Here is a 19,773-nt window from a genome sequence, read left to right on the forward strand (position 1 = left end):
CCAAATAAACTAGACTCAAAGACAGTTTTTCCCCCGTGCCATCACTCTGCTGAACATGTACCATGTTTCTCTGAAAATAAGCCCTATCCCCAAAATAAGCCCTAGTTGTGGGGTGCGGCACTCACATAAAAATCAAGCTAGGACGGGTGGGGGGTGGAGCTGCCCACACACCCCACACCTGCTTATCTTAGGACCGCCATAGCCAGGCCTCCCACGCCCTGGCACCTGTCACACCACTGCCCGAGTTCTTCTGTGGCTGCGACCCCACGCTACGTGGCGCATCACGCCGCTACTGCCGATTGTGCTAGGAGGCCATGAGGCTCATTGTGCCAATAGCGCTGCTGCCGCCGCTTGCAACAAGAAGCCACACAGCGCATTGCACCAATCATGCCGGTGCTGCTGCTCACGGCAGGAGGCCATGAGGCTTGTCGCACCGATTGCACTCGCTCACGATTGGTGGGATGAGCCTCGTGGCCTCCTGCCGCAATGCCACTAGCATGATCTGAGCAATGCGCCACATGGCCCCCTGCTGCAAACAGTGGCAGCGTCACGATCGGACGATGAGCCATGCGACCTCCTGCTGAGAGCAGTGGTGCAATGCGCCACGTGGCATGCGGCCACAGGCAGCCACAGAAGAACTCAGGCAGCGGCGCAACAGGTGTCGGGGCGTGGGAGGCCTGGCTGCAGCAGTCCTAAGGTAAGTGGGTAAGACACCACCCGAAAATAAGACCTTGTGCCTCTTTTGGAGGCAAAAAAAGTATAAGACCAGTCTTATTTTCAGGGAAACATGGTAATTCCTCCAGCAACTGTCTCATTTCTCATCTTTTCTCATCTTTCCTACTATCTTCTCCGATTCGTTTCTAATGATTTATAAATTATTGTTTGTAACTTATGATTAATTATTGTAATTATGATTATGACCTATGACCTATTACTTGCTGTTGATATGTACACTGTGAGCTTCTGCACCAGAGACAAATTCCTTGTGTGTCTAATCACACTTGGACAAATAAAATCTATTCTATTCTATTCTATTCCATTCCATTCCATTATCTGATTTTTCCACTGGGACAGTGGCAACATGATCATAGCTTGGGAGAGTTCACCATCCATAGTTCTCCATGAGATGGCCCTTCCCCAAACGCAACTCCTATGCCACCTGGGACCTTCCTAGACTTGTGCTCTTGGTTATCAGGAGGACTTTCTCACAGCTTCTTCCTGTGAGCCAACTTCACCCTTTTATGGGTCAGAAAATGCTGCTCACAGTCACTCCTGCCTTCATAATCTCGGCATGGACTGCCGTGTTCCACCAGGAGCTGCCCTGTTTCCCAGCTGGCTTCCAGGTGTATTCCAAGATTGTCACCTGTAGTGCATGGGAGCCATATTTTTGCAATTATTTTTACCCATCCCATTAGGTCTCCGAGTTCCACCCATTCAAGAACATCACCCAGCTGGAGCCAGGAAGTGTGTGCCTTTTCTGTGGCAGAGTCTGTCCTTTGTGACGTCCTGCGCCCTGAAATTCTGTTGGCCCTGACAACTGTTGGCATTTCAGAAAAACTTTTAAAAAGGGATGTTTTCTCAAGTACCGGAGACAGGAAGATAGTTGATGTCATCTGTGATTTACTAACCATTTGGGTTGTCCTTGAGTGCCATTACTATCAGAGATTTCTTTAAATTAAGGTTATTTTGTACAGTACATTTTTAAATCTAAGCTAGTCAGCCACAGTCCCTTTTGCCAAAAGGACAGACATATACCGGTACATTGATTAGAATAAAATAATAAAATGAAATAAGTGTTCTGTTGAGGAGGGAGTGGTCTTGTTCTCTGTTCCCAGAAAGCAGGACCAGAACCAATGAATCAAAACTATAAGGAAACCAGGTAAATCTTAGAGATAAGGGAGAGCCTGACTCTGGCCACATGGATGGTCTTCTGAATTAGGATGTCTCCCTTCACAGCAGGCTGGAGATCCAACTGACCTAAATATTTAGGGGCTTGAATGAGAGGCCCTTGGAGACTTCTTCTAATCTACTATGTTACAAATAATCCAAGTTGGGGTCGGACCAGAAGAACCTCCACGGTCCCTTCCAAGTCTGTTATTCTTTAGAGAGAAAAGCTGGCATTTTTTCTTTGGCAGTTGACAAACCTACACAGAGCTTTGTTTGAAGAAAGGATGTCTTTCCCAGGGAACCACAGGAGGGAGGCTCCTCTGGGGTCCTTTTTCTTCCCCTTACTATCAATTTGAATTAGTCAGAATGGCTCTGCTATTCTTGGAGAGGTTATAAAAGACCACAGACCACCTGCTTAGCAGTTCACCACTCAGATCCTACATGGGTCATTTTTTTTGTGATGCATGATGGATCCATTTTTAAAGTGATAACATCTGTTGCTTGTACACATTTTATTTATAATTCTTCCCCGAGTGATTATAACAGGAGCTTGGCAAGTAATCACCAGCTGTGTGAATTAGCTAGGAAAGGCAATGGTTATTTGATCTGTGTACAAAGGTAGTAGCCCTATCTGGAGGGAATAAAATGACAGCTGAGGAGCTCATGAGACAATCCCATTGAAGGACTTGAAAATTGCGAAAAATATGAAGTAGCAAAAGTATCCAATTTATGGCTGATGGTGTAATGCCAGTCAAATCAAAGGCATTAACTTTGCCCAATCCCTAACATTTCAAGAGGGGGGAATTACCCAGTAAAACTAGCAAGAATGAGGAGTCCTTGCTGTCCATTACATGTTTCTCCTCCAGGTTTTTGTGGTTTCAGATTGGTCTTTGAGGGTTTTTTATTTTTTAAGTATGGCCTATTTTGATTGTACATTTTATAATTTATCCTTTACACCCATCCATCCTTTATCCAACACTGCCTCTTTTCTTTCCCCTCTGGGGTGGGCCCAATTTCTATATTTTTAGCTCCTTCTTCATATATGTTTGCCCAGATCCTCTCCACAGGGTTATGATAATCACTGGCAATTGTGAGACTATTTTATATTTAGAAAACTGATAAAATATCATGCCTCCTACAATCCTGATTCAGAATGTTTCCACAGTTATCTTCTAAGCAACAAAAATGTGCAAGTACTAATTGCATTTGTCCTTATTGTTGCAGGTTGGGGCCGGAACGTTCTCCTTAGTCATTATTGGGGGTTCCCTTGGATGGAATTCTGCTCAACATCCAGCCCATGAGAAGCATCCTCCAACTGGCAGGCACAGCACACTGGTTACTCTATGCATTGGGGGGGGGTTTTTTCCCCTTTTGTACTATCAATCAATTGAACCTTTCCTCCATTCCTGTCAGTCACCTACTCAGCTCTTTAACTATTAACTACTAGAGACGGCAGCAAAGAGGCGGGGGGGGGGGGGGAAGGGAGTATTATATATATATATATATGTAGGTCTTTAGTTATTCGGGTTTTCTCCCACGTAGAATTAAAAGTACCTTGGCGACGTTTCGACGAAGTCACATTCGTCATCTTCAGGCTGGTGTCTTCAGCTTTGTGCTTCTAAGAGTGTACTGTATATATATACTGTATGTATATACTGTATATATATACTGTATATATATACTATAACATCCTGAGTAGTTGAGGTGTTGGCTGTGTGCCCATTAGTCAGGATGTTACAAAACAGCCAAACAATCCGCAAACAATAACTCCCACACAGCCAACCAACCCACCTACAGCAACTAAGCCAGCACTCCACACACCCCCACCAATATTTATAGAGAGACGGCAGCTCCGATCACACTTTGCTTGCACAAGCACGAAGCCAAAGACCCCAGCCTGAAGATGCCCCCGCTGAAGAGCTGGGGTGGGCGGAAGGGATTCAGTGTGGGGACCAGGTGGGCCTTGTCCACTGCTCTCTAGTGATCCTATGAAGAGAGGGGCCCCAGAAGGGTCAGGGCGGGGTCTTTTGAGGGCCCTTCCGGTTATAGCCAGGAAGCTACGGACAGCCAGTCACTTCCAAGGCTTCCCCCTCTCTGGGTCAGCCCATTTAAACAGAAGAGAGAGGGAAGGTCGTGGAAGGAGGCAAGACTGCCTAGGATGCCTGAATTTTGGCTTGGGGTAGAATATTGGACTTAATGGCCCTTTCCAAATCTCTTTATATAGTGAGGATTTGTTTCTGCATTGTTTGAATTGAACCTTTTTAGTATTTGTCGTTATCTGTAACTGTCAAGAGTTTATTAAGGATCGAGGCAGAAACTCCCTCAGAACAGCTCCATGATTTGGGTTCTCTGTAGACATTTGCTGCTCTTGAAAGTGCCGGCAGGTACAACATGCTGTTAACATGGAAGCTCGTGAACTGATGTGTGCTGGCTTCGCTTTGATTGGGGGACAAGGGTGGTTGATCTCCATGACTGGCAGGTTGCTCTTCTCGCCATGATCTTGGTCCCTTTGGGAGGGGGAGGCTAAAACCTGATTCCATGAGTAGAAGCGCCGGTTCTTGCAGTCCTTCAGGGGAGCCTCTTGCTGTTGAGCATCTAATGGGACGAGGCAGGTGTAACGACTGTGATGCCTCCATCAACCTGTTCCCCGCATTGCGTTTTTATCAGGGCCATCTGCTCCATGGAGAGTGGCAGCTGCTGGGTCGCACAAATAGCGCTGTTGTGTACCTTTGCGTAAAGCAACATATTGTCATAATTTCTCTGATACCGTGGGATGGTATAAATGTTAACCAAGGAAAGGTGACATGATGCCTGGTGCAGTGGAGACAAGGTGTTCTTGTACTTGAGCGGTGTCTCTTCTGAGCATCGCCTTCTCCAGGGGCAGGATTTACCCCGGGGCGGGGGGGGGAGGGGGCACCCTTCCTGCTGACTTCTCAGTTGCGCCCCTGCTGATTTACCAGCCTGTTTCTCCGAGCAGCTTTCAGAAGAAATGAGCCAAGGAGCCGATCACTCCGTTCTGGGGGGAGATTTATCGCGCCTGCTGCTTTTCCTATTTCCCATTTCATGAGTCAATAGCATTTGCCTGCACAAGGGGACCATACAGGAATCTGCCCGATTGCTCTCAGTGGCAGCCTAATTATTTGTTACAAAGCAGACTGCAAGGCTTCAACATTTTCCAAATAGCAGGGAGGCAATTAAAAATACTTTATGGCCCAATCCCACACAGGTTAACTCAAAGGCCAGCTTTGCTGAGTTCTATGGGAGCTCCTAGCACGCCTGCCAAGCCGCTTGGCTGAATTAAGCCATGATCCGGTTTCTCACGTTGCACTGAATCAAGAACTAAAGAAACAGGGTTTTTTTAGATAGAGCTCAAATAACAACAAAATCCAAGCTTAAAATTAACATAGTTGAGCATATTCTGTAAATGCATCTGTAAAGTTTCAACTTTAAATGTCCTATGTGAACGCAGGTTTAGACTTTTTCATCCCTGTATTTCCATTTGGAATTATATTTAATTATTTTAATTTAAAACCACTGCAAGTGTTCCTTTGGATCAGTGACTTTCTAAGCAAAATGATCCACTCCTGACTAGGCAATTAACTACAAAATGACAATCTTCAAGAAATGGGAAAAAACAGACCCAGGAAACTACAGACCAATCAGTTTAACATCAATACTTGGGAAGTTCCTAGAAAAGATAACCAAAAAACAGATCTGTGAACAACTAGAAGCAAACAAAGTTATAACTAGTAGTAGCCGGCATGGATTTGTTAAAAACGGATCGTGCCAAACCAATCCTATTTCATTCTTTGATAAAGTGACTAAATTAGTAGACCAGTGAAATGCTGTGGACGTAGTATACTTAGATTTCAGTAAGGCATTTGACAAAATAGACCCAACCTGCTGCTTAGGAAGCTAGAAAAAGGTGGGATAGACAACATCACCACCAGATGGATCTGTAGCTGGCTTACAAACCATACTCAGTGAGTAGCCGTCAATGGTACTACATCCACATGGAGAGAAATAAGCAGTGGGGTACCTCCATCTTAGGCCCAGTACTCTTTAATATCTTCATCAATGACTTAGATGAGGGAATAGAAGGGGAACTCATCAAATTTGCAGATGACACTAAACTGGCAGGAATAGCCAACACCCCAGAACAAGCGCAGGATCCAAAAAGATCTTGACAAACTTGAACAATGGGCCCTATCCAAGAAAATAAATTTTAATGTGGAGAAAAGCAGGAAAAATCATTTAGGCAGGAAAAATCAAAGGTATAAGTACATATTAGGAGAGACCTGGCTCAAAAACAGTAATTGTGAGAGGGACCTCGGAGTCCTAGTGGATGATCACTTGACCATGAGCCAGCAGTGTGTAGCAGCAGCCAAAAAAAGCTAATACAATCCTGGGTTGTATAAACAGAGACATAGAATCAAGATCACGCAAAGTATTAGTACCGCTTTATAAAACCCTAGTAAGACCACACCTGGAATACTGCAGCCAATTTTGGTCACCTTACTACAAAAAAGATGTTGAGACTTTGGGAAAAGTTCAGAGAAGAGCAACTAAAATGATCACAGGCCTGGAGACTAAAACATATGAAGAACGGCTGCAGGACTTGGGTTTGGCTAGTCTAAAGAAAAGAAGAAACAGAGATGACATGATAGCAATATTCCAGTATTTGAGGGGCTGCCACAAAGAAGAGATCAAATTATTCTCCAGAGCACCAGAAGGCAGGACAAGAAACTATGGTTGGAAACTGACCAAAGAGAGAAACAACCTGTTATTTAAGGAGAAAGTTCCTAACAGTGAGGACAATTAACCAGTGGAATAGCTTACCTCCAGAAATTGTGGGCACTCCATCACTGGAGGATTTTAAGAGGAAACTGGACAGCCACTTGTCTGAGATGGTACAGGTTCTCCTGCTTGAGCAGGGGGCTGGACTAGAAGACCTCCAAGGTCCCTTCTAGCTCTATTCTATTCTATCTCTACTTGCCAGTAGCCAACAGGTAGAACAGCAGACCAGAAAGCCAGAATCTAAACATGAATCCATTCCCACAACAAGCTGGCTCTCCCTTGTTAACAGAGAAGCATAGAAACCTGAGTAAAATAAACCAATTCATATCCTGCTCAGTCCTGAGGGAATAGGAGTCGGGGCTAACTTCCCATTAGAGGTATCTTCTCCCACTCCACTTTCTTAAAATGCCAGAAGAGGGACTGAAAACATTTATAGGCTAGCTGGACTCAGAACGCCAATTGTGTGTGTGTGCCCTGTGTGTGTATAAAGCCTTCAAGTCAGCTTGGGTTCCTGGGGACTGCCTGGTCGAGTCACCACAGCTTTCCTGACAAAATGTTGCCGCCTTCCCGGGGCTAGGAGGCACAGAGCCATGGGAAATTTGGCCTTGTAGACCCACAACCTTTCTGACTCTACAAAATCTCACACCGCTGTAAGGTCCCAGTCCCTTACCTGAACCTGAGATACCGTATCAATCTAATCAGATAACCCAAGCGGAGACTTCTTGATCAAGCAGCACTTTATTTGATCCAATTAAGCAGCTGGGTGGCCAACAATCTGGAACGCTGGCAGAGTTACGTCCAGAAGTGCCACGCATTAGAAAGTTGGTAGCATTGCTTTATAAACTTTGTTAGCCAATGAAAATCAGACAACAGAGCCATTACATCATAAGAAAGACATCAATCATTCCTGTACACTCCCTTGTTTCCTCCTTCAGTATATCGCATCCATATACATATTTCCCAAGCTTGCATGAAATTTCTCTGGTGCAAAAGCTGATTACAAAAAGCAAGAAAGCAACAGTTAGACTAAACAATTTCCCTTTGTCCCAGAACCCTTCATTGCTATACCAGTGGAGTCACCTTTGCCCATTTTGCCACCTCCATGAAAAAATTCCCAGTCTCATGCAGAGCAGAAGACAGCCTATGGCAAACCCAGAACACTTTCATTGGGATCCCTAAATAAAGCAGAGCATTAGACAAAACGGTTTTTCCCAGTCCTGAGATTCCAAGTCTTGTTGTTGATTAAAAGCTCATTAGCAAGAAAGCTGCTGCCACAAGCCATCCCAACGGTATCCCAGATCAACTTCAGTAGAGCCCCATGATTTGATACTAAAGGTTTTCCATTTTCTCTGAGTTTGTTTCTAAAGAATCATTTTAATTATTTTTTTTCCTTTTGTGTAGGTGTATTTATTTATTTGAAGGATCATTATGGTTGTCCAACTCAGACAACATGACTCAGTGCAGCATACAAAAAAATAATGAAACACACAAAAAAACAGCAGATGCTGCTCAAACCCAAGACCATAAAGTCAACATATGCTATCATTGTATACTGGGAACTCTGCTCATCCTGACTCAGGCACCCAGGCTGGCAAATGTTTCTGCATCTGAAATGATGCTTAACTTAAACCACAGCTTCATAAATAGAAAGGCATGATATAAATAAAATATTACGTATACTCTTGTTCTCACCACCACCTTTACCCCTCTCCAGGAACAACAAACACAGGTTCCGTAAGGAGAGATGCCACTCTAAGCTTGATAGTCTTCCTGAATTCACAAGTCTTGGTCCTTCAAGGAGAGTCACTCTTTCTTGGGCCTTGCCACATTAATCTTGCTTTATTTTGTTTCTGTGACCTCTGCAGTAATGAGAACCAAGCAGTTATTGGAGTTTGCTGACATTCACATATTTTGTTGTATTTTAAAAGTGTTGCCAGCATCTGCATGTACCACAAATTAAATTAGGTTTGAATTTTATTGCCTCTTTTATTTAATTTATCTTAGCTGTTGCATTCAAGCTGTGAACCAGCTGTTGTCTGTGAAAAAAAGAATGTTAATTTGAAGGGAACAATTTAAGGCTTTCTACCATGGATGCTAAATAATCACTCTGGAAATTATATCTACTGCGCCTTCGTGACTGTTGCATTGTCTACTCTAGACTCTAGAGCTGGCCAGGGCCTGACCTAGTAACCTACTCAGTCTTGGGGAAGATACCACACAGTCAGATGCCACTTCTCAGAGCAGCTCTTTCCAACCACTGATGTCTCTGTTCTTATTAAGCAGAGAATACCAAAACCTTCACTTCCATGGCGCACAGAACGCAGCCAAGGGAGACTCCTGAAGGCAGAGACCCTCAAGGGATCAAACAACATTCTGGGGAATGCAGGTCTGTTCTTTAAATTAGCTCCCACTAGACTCATCTCCTTCAGACACAGTGCACAGCAATTCCCACCATCGTCCACTTATCTTTCTCAGCCACCTCACTTTGTCCCAGAGTATTTGGAAATCTGACCTTCCAACCTGGGACAAGATGGAGAGGGGACACTTTTTCATAAAAGGATTGAGGATTCACAAAGCAACATGAACGCTTGTTCAAAAAGACCGGGGTTAAGTAAATACAGAACACTGACTCCTGCTTTGTGGCCTGTTCTGTCTAGAAGCTTTAATCATGCCCATGCGTGCACTTAGATCTTGAAGACTGCTTTGCAAGCTGGTTTTTCTTGGAGTAGAAAAGCAAGGCTAAGAAGGGCGAGCATGGCCATCAGTCACACTAAACAGAGCCATTCCAGAGGGATAGCCACAATCGTTCCTTTTAGGCCTTGCTTTTCCACTAAGAAAGCCTTTTAAATTTTTGCTAAGATTGTGGTAGATTTTTTTTGTCTCCCAAGGTATGCACATGCACAGACACAATTAGTAGCCAGATGTGTGATCCTTTGTGTCTGCGTGGCAAGGGTTGGAGCAGAGGAAATAAGCTGTTGTGTCTGAAAATCACCAAGAGTATCTCTGAATAAATGGGTATTGACAGGTATGGAGGTTGGCTATACGAATCCTCATATATCTGGAAGGGTATTCAGGGCTCCAAAAGTAATCAAAACCTATTGGAGCAGGGTGAAAGCAAGGGGTGGCTTCTGGATAGCCACTGAGCAGAATGAACAGGATCCCAGCACTGAACCCACCTCTCATGGGTGGGAGAGCCAGCCCCGGGCACTGCCTTCAAAGTGGCCAGAAAGACCGGTCAACTCAAGCCTACCATTTTTTGAAAGTTTGCCATGCTTGCTGCCCAACTTAAAAAGTGCCAGACCTTGGTTAACTGGCCAACTTCAACATTCAGAGGCCTGTGAGTGTTGCTGCAGGCCTAAATTTTACAGGAATGAAATGGAAGTTTGCACTGGAAGAAATACTGTTCTAGATAAAATTTAACATTGTACAAACACTAGAAGTCCAGATTCTTCCATAAAACCACTCCAGTACCACAAACACGAATTATATGTAGGACTATACTGTTGTTTGTCTGATCCAAATTATGAGAAGTTGAAAGAAATCCAGGAGGTTGCAATTAGCCTTGCAGACTGGGCATTTATCAAACTGTTTTGATTCTCAGAGGGGAATTCTTCAGAGCTTCTTGGATGGGAAAGGGGGCCACCAAGTTACCTAAACTGCACATGCTTCCCCTCAGAGGAGCCTATTTAGGGCAGTTGCTTCTTCTCTCAGCAGCACCTTTACCTGGGCAGAGCAGGTAAAGCAGAGGAACCTCCAGATATTCTGAACCTTTTGAGCAGCTCAGGGACATCGCAGCTTCAGCCCCATTTCTGGACCCCCTTAACTGACCATGCCTTGAAGCAACCAGGGCAGAGGCAGCTTTAAGATAACCCCCAGCAGTTAACATGGGGCAAATCAAGGCCAACCATAACACTGCAACACTGAGGGGGGCAGGGAGGTGTCTGCTAGCAACACCCAGCAGTAGCTTGGGCTCCCCTAGGGCAGGGCTGTCCCAGAAAGCTTGCGTCCTTTTACCTGGTGTGCAGGCCCAATGACCCCCCACCACGTAGGCGGAAAGGAAACTTTTACTTGCAAATAAAGCGGTTACTGGGAAGCAAGTCCCAAAGGGGCAGACACCCCCGCGCTTGGAGTGGACCCCCCATATATACCAGTTGGGAAAGCGACCGTTGCCATGAGCCAGTCAGGCAAACTCCCAACCTTACAAGCCAATCATCGGGAGCGGCAGCAGCGGCGGCCAAAAGTGACAAGGTAAGCAAGACTTTTGTTTCACAATTAATTTAACTCCGAGCTCTCCGCGGCGCCTTCGGAACGGCCTTCCCGAGCAAGAAAAGAGGCGGCAGAGAGCAGGTGGCTCCGCAGGGCCTCCTTTCTCTTCCCGGAGCTCCACGCAAGAGGTGCCAGGAGCTGCGGCTATTTCGGTCGGCTGCACAATCATAATACCGTAATAGATTCGAATAGTTTTTCTCAACCTTGGCAATGGGCGGACTTCAACTCCCAGAATTCCCAAACCGACATAGCAGAATTCTGGGAGTTGAAGTCCACACATCTTTAAGTCGCCACGGTTGAGAAAAACTTGAACGGGCTGCCCCGAGAAAAGGGCCCCAGCCTCTCGCCTCCCGAGGGGCCCCGAGAGCCGCCGCCGCCGCCGGCGCCCGCCGAGAGTTCCCGGACGGGACGGCGAGCCGGAAATTCAACCCGCTGCTGCGTGGGGCGGGGCACCGGCTGAACTCGCCCACGGGGGGCGGGGCTTGGGCCTGCAGTTTGCCGAAAGCTCCTCCCCTGCCACTTCGCGGCAGCGCCATTAGGGCCGCTCAGCCCCGCCCACGCAGCAACTCATTAGAGGCAGCTCGCCCCCTAGCGTCCTGCTGGGTAACGCCGCGCACGAGCAGCGGGGGGTGAAGCGAGCGTCTGCGCAGGCGCGGAGCTCCCGCGGCGCCTCGGAGTGACGCGATGTGGGCGCCGTTCCCGGCCAGAGGATCCCGGGCCGGCGGGCGGCCATGAGCGGGGCGCCGACTGAGGGGGCGGCCTGGGCGGCGCTGGAGCCGGCGGAGGTGCTGCGCGCCGCGCGGGCCGGGCCGGGCCTGGACGCGGGCGAGGTGGGCGTGGGCCCGGCGGCGCTGCTGAGCGAGACGGCGGCGCTGCTGGGCCAGGCCGAGGCGCCGGGCGGGTGGCCGGCGGCGGCGCGGGAGGCCTGCCTGCGGGCGGCCGAGCGGCTGGGCGACTGGGCGTGGGAGCNGGGGCCCTGCGCCGAGGCCCTGCGCGTCTGCGACCTGGGGCTGCTGCTCGGCGCGCCCGGCCCCGAGCTGGCCCGCCTGGCCGCGCTGCTGCAGCGCCTGCTGCCCGCCCCGGAGGGCCCGCCCTGCAAGGTAGGACGGCGGGGCGGGCGAGGCCCGTGGGGGAGGGGAGATCGCCCTCTGACCCTTCCCCAACCCCCGCAGAAGCCGCGCCCGGAGCGCCCCCCGGCCCAGGGAGAGGCGGCGGCGGCGGAGGGCGGCCCGGTGGCCCGGCTGCGGCGCCCGTCTCTGCAGCGCTTCCGCGAGCGCTTCCTCCTGCCCGGGGCGCCGCTGGTGCTGGAGGGCGTCGTGGATCACTGGCCCTGCCTGCGCAAGTGGAGGTGAGGGTCCCGCCGGTCGCCTAGGCTGCTCCGCGTTCCCTCTGCCCGGGCAGCCTGGACACGATCCCCAGCGGGGAAAAGATCTGCCACGGGGTAGAGGAAGGGGGGCGGGGTGAAATCTCTCGCTCAAACCTTTGGCTTTTCCTGCGGCAGCGTGGATTACCTCCTGCAGTTGGCCGGCCACCGCACCGTCCCCGTGGAGCTGGGTGCTCGCTACACCGACCAGGATTGGTCCCAAAACCTCATGACAGTCGGGGAATTCATCAGCCAGTTCATCAAGCAGGAGGTCCGAGCTCTTTGTTCAGTGAAGTCCCAGGGACAGGGGAATGAATCAGTGTTGCTAACCTAATGGGGAAGTCTCCCTGGCAATATTTTGTGATCGAAAGGTATGGTAGCAGCGGTTTTAGTAATCTTAGTGTGGGCTCAATTGCAAGATTTTGAGTTAGAGAGAGCACCTCTTCATGGAAAATGGGAGGGCAGCGCTGTGGTCTAGCTCAGTCTTTACAGGGACAAAGACTGTTTTTGTCTCCTTTGCTGTTCTACATGACTCAGTTTATTTCTTCTGCCTCTTCATTCCAGAATCCCAATGGATACCTTGCTCAGCATCAGCTTTTCGACCAGGTACATGCGGAAATTACTGCAGATCCTAGAAAACAGAGGTTCTCTTTGCCCTGAATCACACTCCAAAGTGTGTTCTCAGGGGCAAAAGGACTCATGCCCCCTCCAGCTACCCTTCACAGAGAGAGGTCTGTTGATAAAAAAAAGATGTCAGACACCTAACCCTCCCCCACCTCCAATTTATTTATGAAAAATATGGCTGCCCAACTGAGTCTCAGTGACTGTGGACAGCTTACAAGGATAAAAGCCCAATACAAAAACCACAAATGCAATAAATCTCTCCGTCTCCTGGCAACAAAAGTCAGATAAGCCACTTGATGGGCTCCATCCCACTTGGGTCCCCTGCCCATTGGCAAAACCAGGTCTTCAGGGCCTTGCAAGAGTGTCAAAGTGGGGGCCAATCTGTCTCCATGGGGATGATGTTCCATAGGGAGGGAGCCACCACAGAGAAGGCCCTTCTTGGTCCTACTAGATCAGGGGTAGGCAACCTTGGCTCTTTTATGACTCGTGGACTTCAACTCCCAGAATTCCTGAGCCAGCTTGGCTCTTTTATGACTCGTGGACTTCAACTCCCAGAATTCCTGAGTCAGAGTCATAAAAGACCCAAGGTTGCCTACCCCTGTACTAGATGAACCTCCTGAGGAGGGGGACCCGCAGCATTCCCTGCCTCCCTGCCGTGGTGGGTTGGCTAATTGTGACTGGGGAAGGCAGTCCTTCAGATAAAGGCAACAACCAGCACTTTGAATTGGACTTGGAAGCAAATCAACATATATTAAGCCTTACTGGGGAAGATCTTGTCCCTTGTAGACCAGCCATCTTATGTCATGCTGCTGCAGTACCTCTCTTCACCCTGGAGCTCTTTGGATGTTTTGTTTCATGACTCTGGATGCAGCTCATCCATCATCATGCTGGCCTGGGTTGAGTTATGCCCCAAAACACTCTGCCGGGGAAGGTTGCTGCTGCTGCTGCTGCCGCCCCTTGTTGCAGAGAGGAGTTGAAAGTAGGGCCCAGAGATTCCATAGCAAAAGCCCATTACCCAGTCCAGTGGTAAAGCTGCCATTGGTATTGTTGCATAGGGAGTATTGGATTGATGCTTCTTGCTATGGAAATATATTTGTATAAGATAGCCATGCTTGGTTTAAATGGCATTGAACTGAGTGTATGGCTACATCCAGTATTTCAATTTTTTTTAGCAAGCTTGCCCTGACTCCCTTTTTCTTACTCTTACTGAAGAGGCACCCTGAGCAAGGAGGAGAAGGGATCAGTCAGCGTTAGAGACAGAGCATGGTGGATCCCAAGGCAGAAATAATTTTGTCTATGGATTGTTGCAGAGCACCATACAATGTTGGGCTGAACATCTTTTGGGCAACATCCCACAAACTAGCTGGGGGGGGGGGGAGTGTCAGACTGTGGAGCCCAAATTTGGTTGTCGGTCTCTGAGATATGCAAGCCAAAGGAGTATAGTATACAGCGTGTACGAGAGGCAAGTGTCCTGTCCAGATGGAGGGAAAGCAACTGCTGCCAGCTCCAACTGCTGGAGCAAATGGGGTTGATCCAGCAAACAAAAGTGCTAGCCTAGTGCCTCCTAACATTGCTGGAGAAGAGTTACAAGTTTACATACATAATATACAGCTGATGTCATATGCTGATGAAAGGCTTGTGTCATCTTGGCTTTTACTTCTGACGGGATATCGCCAGATCCCAGAGCTGAAGGAAGACATTGGCATCCCGGACTATTGTTGCCTGGGCAAAAACGAGGAAGAGGAGATCACCATCAATGCCTGGTTTGGTCCATCCGGGACCATCTCACCTCTTCACCAGGATCCACAACACAATTTCTTGGTCCAGGTTTGTTTACCTCCTTCAGAGATTTTTGCCAGGGAAGAAGCGATGCTGACCCCTTGTCATTTTTCACGTAATATTTTGGGCAATAGCTTGCTCTGGACCATCTTTACCCAAATGCATTTCCCACAGCCTCAATTGGACCAAAGTATTGATGGGGCACTCAAGATATCTGCTGGGTATTCCAAGTGCCTTCATAGCAGGTTGCTACTTTCGCCCTGTGAATTAGTAGAAGAAAGGATCCTGTCAGTGGCTTTCCTTCTACTCTTGGGATATGAAGAAACCTGGGGCCATCCCTGCAAGGGCCTAGTCTGGAATATCTGAATGAGAGAAGGGCAGGTAGGTGATCAAAGTACATTTCCCCATCACGACAGGCAATTATCTTTTTGTGTTCCCATTTTCAGGTGATGGGACGCAAATATATCCGCCTGTTCTCTCCTGATCAGTCTGAAAAACTGTATCCACATGAAGGCCACCTTCTTCACAACACCAGCCAGGTGGGCGACTTATGAAACAATGGCCACTAGTTGTCACTGTGATTTTTAAAGCTGGTAGCCCCAAAAGGCTTTGCCACAGGGGCATAGGGACAGACATTCCTTCCCCGCCTTCTGAGGGTGTGAGGAGGGTATTCTTGAGCTTCTTGAAGTGTCTAGTCTAAAAAACGCATTTCTTCTTCAGATCGATGTGGAAGACCCTGACTTAGTGACGTTTCCTAAGTTCAAGGCAGCTGCATTTCAAGACTGTGTCTTGAGCCCTGGAGAGGTCCTGTTCATCCCGGCCAGTTACTGGCATTATGTTCGAGCCCTGGACACCAGCTTCTCTGTGAGCTTCTGGTGGTCCTAATGTATGCTGAGGACAGAACAGCCGTTTCAAGAGGAACCAAGGCGGCCATGTTAGAAGGCCATGGCTGATCCAAGACAAGCACACCCACAAGCAGAATAAACTAGTCTTCTAAGGCCTTCTATTTCCAAATGCACTGGAATAACACACTTTGCAATACTCAGTTCCAAGTTTATTTTGTCAGTAAAAAATATGTCACTTGCAGCTACCAACATTAAGGCAAGTCATCCCGCAGAGTCCCAAAGGGATCGGTTCTTGGGCGAAATATGCAAGGAAATTAAAATTCCCTAATGGATCTACAGCCTACTCAAGTCCCACCAGTTCAGAGAGGGTGAGTGATGCCAACATCAAAACATCTTTAGGAAGAGGCAGGGATGGCCCACGGGGTGAGTGGAGTATCCTGGCTTTAAGTGGAATAGCACCCCTTTATAAAATAAAGGAGAAATGTTAAGGATAATGCTCCATAGGCAGTAAATAAGTGGCAGGCCAATTGCCCAATCACCATTCAAAGCAAAAAAGGCAAAATGGCTGCCAATAAAAATGGCAGCACAAGCCCTTGCAGTTTCAGATGCCCCCAGAGAAAGAACCTGCTCCTCCGTCTCATCCGAAAGGCGGTGGCTGTTACTGTTGCTGCCTGGAGCCCATCCTGGAGGCCTTCCTGCTCTCTCTCCTGGCACTTGAGGGCAAGTGGCTGGGAGGTTGGAAGTCTGCATTGCAAAGGAGAAAATGCAGGATGAGCTGAAGAAGGAAGATAAGCCAGAGTGTTGGCTCACATCCCAAAGCCAGCACTTTTATGGTGATGGCAGGACGCCTCGATTCACTGAAAGGCTTTGGCTCCAAGGTCCCTGGTCAGGCTACTTTTCCACGTTTAAAATGTTACTACTGTTTTCATTTGGTCCTCCCCTCTAAAAAGCCTCCGTCTGAATGAGGCTGCATTTTCCAGCACAATGTCTCACAGTACTTATAAAATGAAAGAAAGGCCAAATCAACCATATTGATCAGATGCTGCGGCCAGATTGCCCTCATCTCTATATGAAAAACATGTATCCACAGGCAGACAGGCCACCCTGAAGTTTTTACCTGGAATCTTGTGAGGCCAAAACTGTTTGCAGTGAGGACAACGTGGCTCTGGTTGCGCTTGGAAGTACTTGGAAAGGCAAGAGCAATGGAGCACTATTCCACAATCCTCACACACTTGACTCTGAAATGGAAGCAGTCCCGTTACGTTGAATCACGTGTACAGATCAAGGAGATGCCCAGGCCTCTGAGTAAATAACTTTGTCCCTTAAGGTTCTTCAGAGGTTTTGATGGGTTGGGACAAAATGATGCTGCCAGGATCTTAAGGCCCTCGTCTCCCTCCAAGGGAAGCAAAGCTGTAGCAGCTCTCCATAGACTGACTTGGCTGGGCTTGTCCTCTGTTCTATCGCTACCAGCCGCCCTACAGGACAGGCTAGAAATGCATTCCGTGGTTTGTAAGTATTGTAAAAGCCTTGTGCGTTAGAGTGACATGTCACTCGGGCCTCCAGAACAGACTCTTACAAGAAGGAGGACCCTCCAACTTTTGCTGAGCTGGGAGCCCTGCTTCCAGAGAGGCTGCTTCTGAATTAATCCAAGGAAAAGTTGCTAAATGGGCAGGAATTCACCCAAGGGATTGACCAGTTTAATGTGGAGGGTTTGGGGTTTCTTTTTGCAACTTGGCCTATTAACCTACTTACAGATAGAAACTGCAGGACAGCAGCTGTGTTAGTCTGCGGTAGACAAACATCAGGAGCCTGGTAGCCCTCTTTTCTACTAACAGATTTTATTACAAGGTATGACTGAGATGCAGCTGATGAAAGTTCATTAATTACCAAACTACTACTGGTTTTTTACAGCTGGTCCACGTCTCTGGCACCTGCAACAAGATGGGCTGGTAAAGTTACCTGAACAGAAAGGCTGTGGCAGATGTGGCATTTCCGGGCAGACTCCGGGTAATGGCGAAAGATGTACTGCTCCAGTTCAAGGATGCTGCGGATGTGCAGGGTGTACTCCCCTTCTTTCTGCAAAACAACTAAGCTGTCAATCACCCTTGGAGCCCACCATCCCCGCCTCCCCCCTGGGCAGGAGACGTGGTTATGTGCCTGTCGCCTCTGAGGCCCTTGCCCACCTCACACAGCCACTTCTTCTGCACCAGCTGTTGAAGCACTTGCTCCACCTCCATCTTCTTCATTTTCTTTGGCTTCAACTGGTCAGCCAAGTTCAAGATCTCGGTGGATGATGCAAAGCCATTCCCAGACAACAGGATCAGGTCCAGCTGCAGAAACAAAGGGCCTATGAAACTATTTCCCCGGGCAGACATGGAGTGCCCCATAGCTTCCAGTCAGGGATTGTGTGACCTGAAGGGTTATTTCTCTCCTCCCTTGCCCCAACAGAACCTAAGAGGCAGAACGCCTTCACTTTCAAGACTCCTACAATATGGGAGCTTCCATTGCATCACTGGTCCCCATACGGCCACACCAATGTTCAGGGACGTGCTCTTGTGGCATCCCTTCCTCAAATGGACCAAGTCTAAGGACTGCCCTCCCCAAAGGACATTTCTGCTCAGACCTACAGAATGTCCTCCAATTGCTTTGCAGCCTCATCCAATGGAGATGATTTGTATCGGTAGGAACTAAAACTATCATCCACAAAAGGTTAATGTGTTTTTCTTGGAATAGATAAATAATGGCTACAGCCCTGGAAAATTAGTACTGTATTTTTGTTTTCATCTCTGCAGACCATCTTACACATCATACATGGATCAAAAAAGAAGAGAAAAAAATAGCTGTACCCTAAAATTAGTGATATGCTTCAAGAAAAAACAAGGATAACAGAATTTCAGGTCAGGAATACATCCTGCAGAACCACCTCCACTTCATCAGCCCATTCCAGAAAAGTTTTTGTGATTGGTCATCTCCAACCATTTGTATTATTCCAACAAAAGAGAATCTCTGTAGCTCAGAGTTTAACTATGGGGTCCTTGGTGCTCTCTGAGCTGGATTGTTTGCTTGCGGACGTTTCCTTACCCAACTAGGGAACATCATCAATGCAATCTACTACCACCTATCCTTCCTTTCCCTACCATCCCAACTGATGAAGCTTCCTGGATGAGAAGTGAAATGTCTTCCTCAAGGAAAAAACAGCTCAGTCCCATTTTTGAAAAAGCACCTTTGAGACAACTATGACCCGGATGACTGAGAATCTCCATATATATCATCAGTGCAACCAACAACCAAGCTCAGAGACCACCCAGGAGTCCTCACATGCACTATTTAGATCACATTCAGGCCACTTCACAAGACAAAATACTAGAGATCCAGGAGTTGCTAAAACTAACAGGAGAAGATGTACAAGCCAGCACCTGCTCCTCTCCTCCTCGCTTTCCCAAAGAATTCTCTAGCAGAATTAATGGAGAGGAAGCAAACGGCACATTCTGGTTGAGGGGGGTCTAAAGCTGGACCACATCATGGGCGCCAGTGCCTTCAACTGCTCCAGCTCTAAAAGCCAATTCTCTGCCTAAGTTTGTTATAGGAAATCTATTATCTCGAACATTTAGCCACAAAAAACCTTTGCAAACGTTCCTCAGAATTCTGTTAGTTTCATCCCTCTATTCATTTGAGTGTAGGCTTCAGTAGTTTGTGAAACAGAGGAAAGGACACAAGGAACCCATAAATGGTCCAGAGGTTCACATGCCTCCAGCTTCTACCCCAAACTATTTCCTAAAATCTATCCTATGAACAATCACATGTGAGGGATTTAAGCCAGGCACCTCTCCAGCTCGTGTAAACTCAATAAAATGTAAAAGTTAAACAAATGGCGTTACTGCAGTGTCCAGAATTTATCTAATTCTATTTAGCAGAATCCCTCTACTTTCATCAGTAACTCCAATTCAAATCAATCACTGTTTCATTCTCAAAGTGCCTCAGATTGTGTGTTTCTGCTGCCTCTGCCATGAATCTATTATTATTATTATTATTATTATTATTATTATTATTCCAATTTGTATCCCGCCCTTCTCCCGAAGGACTCAGGGCGGCTCACAACATTATTAAAAACAAAGAGAGACCCACACACCCCACCGAATAAAACCAAATTAAAACCAATATTTTAGTGTTGTGATAATTAAAATTTCTAAAAAACCCAATTTAAAAATCCTC

At 47.5% G+C, this 19,773-nt stretch overlaps 2 protein-coding genes across 2 annotated transcripts in view; one reads left to right on the forward strand and one right to left on the reverse strand.

Moving 5' to 3' along the window:
• The first annotated feature begins 11,681 nt into the window (after window positions 1–11,681).
• On the forward strand, window positions 11,682–15,716 carry KDM8 (lysine demethylase 8). Its single transcript, XM_015831724.1, has 7 exons — window positions 11,682–12,050; window positions 12,123–12,298; window positions 12,452–12,584; window positions 12,878–12,919; window positions 14,615–14,764; window positions 15,163–15,255; window positions 15,437–15,716. The coding sequence occupies exons 1-7, from the start codon at window positions 11,682–11,684 to the stop codon at window positions 15,599–15,601; spliced, it is 1,128 nt and encodes a 375-aa protein (XP_015687210.1). The 3' UTR covers window positions 15,602–15,716.
• A 37-nt stretch (window positions 15,717–15,753) lies between these two features.
• NSMCE1 (NSE1 homolog, SMC5-SMC6 complex component) overlaps window positions 15,754–19,773 on the reverse strand; it is a 5,611-nt gene continuing 1,591 nt past the window's right edge. Inside the window, exons 4-7 of the mRNA XM_015831738.1 lie at window positions 17,745–17,891; window positions 17,521–17,637; window positions 16,679–16,799; window positions 15,754–16,305 (exon numbers count right to left, since the gene is read on the reverse strand). Coding sequence (XP_015687224.1) covers window positions 16,220–16,305; window positions 16,679–16,799; window positions 17,521–17,637; window positions 17,745–17,891 — 471 coding nt within the window. The 3' untranslated portion in view covers window positions 15,754–16,219. The remainder of the gene's footprint in view (window positions 16,306–16,678; window positions 16,800–17,520; window positions 17,638–17,744; window positions 17,892–19,773) is intronic.

The sequence above is a fragment of the Protobothrops mucrosquamatus genome, unplaced genomic scaffold (assembly GCF_001527695.2).
Source record: "Protobothrops mucrosquamatus isolate PMUCROS unplaced genomic scaffold, P.Mucros_1.0 scaffold_278, whole genome shotgun sequence".
NCBI lineage: Eukaryota > Metazoa > Chordata > Lepidosauria > Squamata > Viperidae > Protobothrops > Protobothrops mucrosquamatus.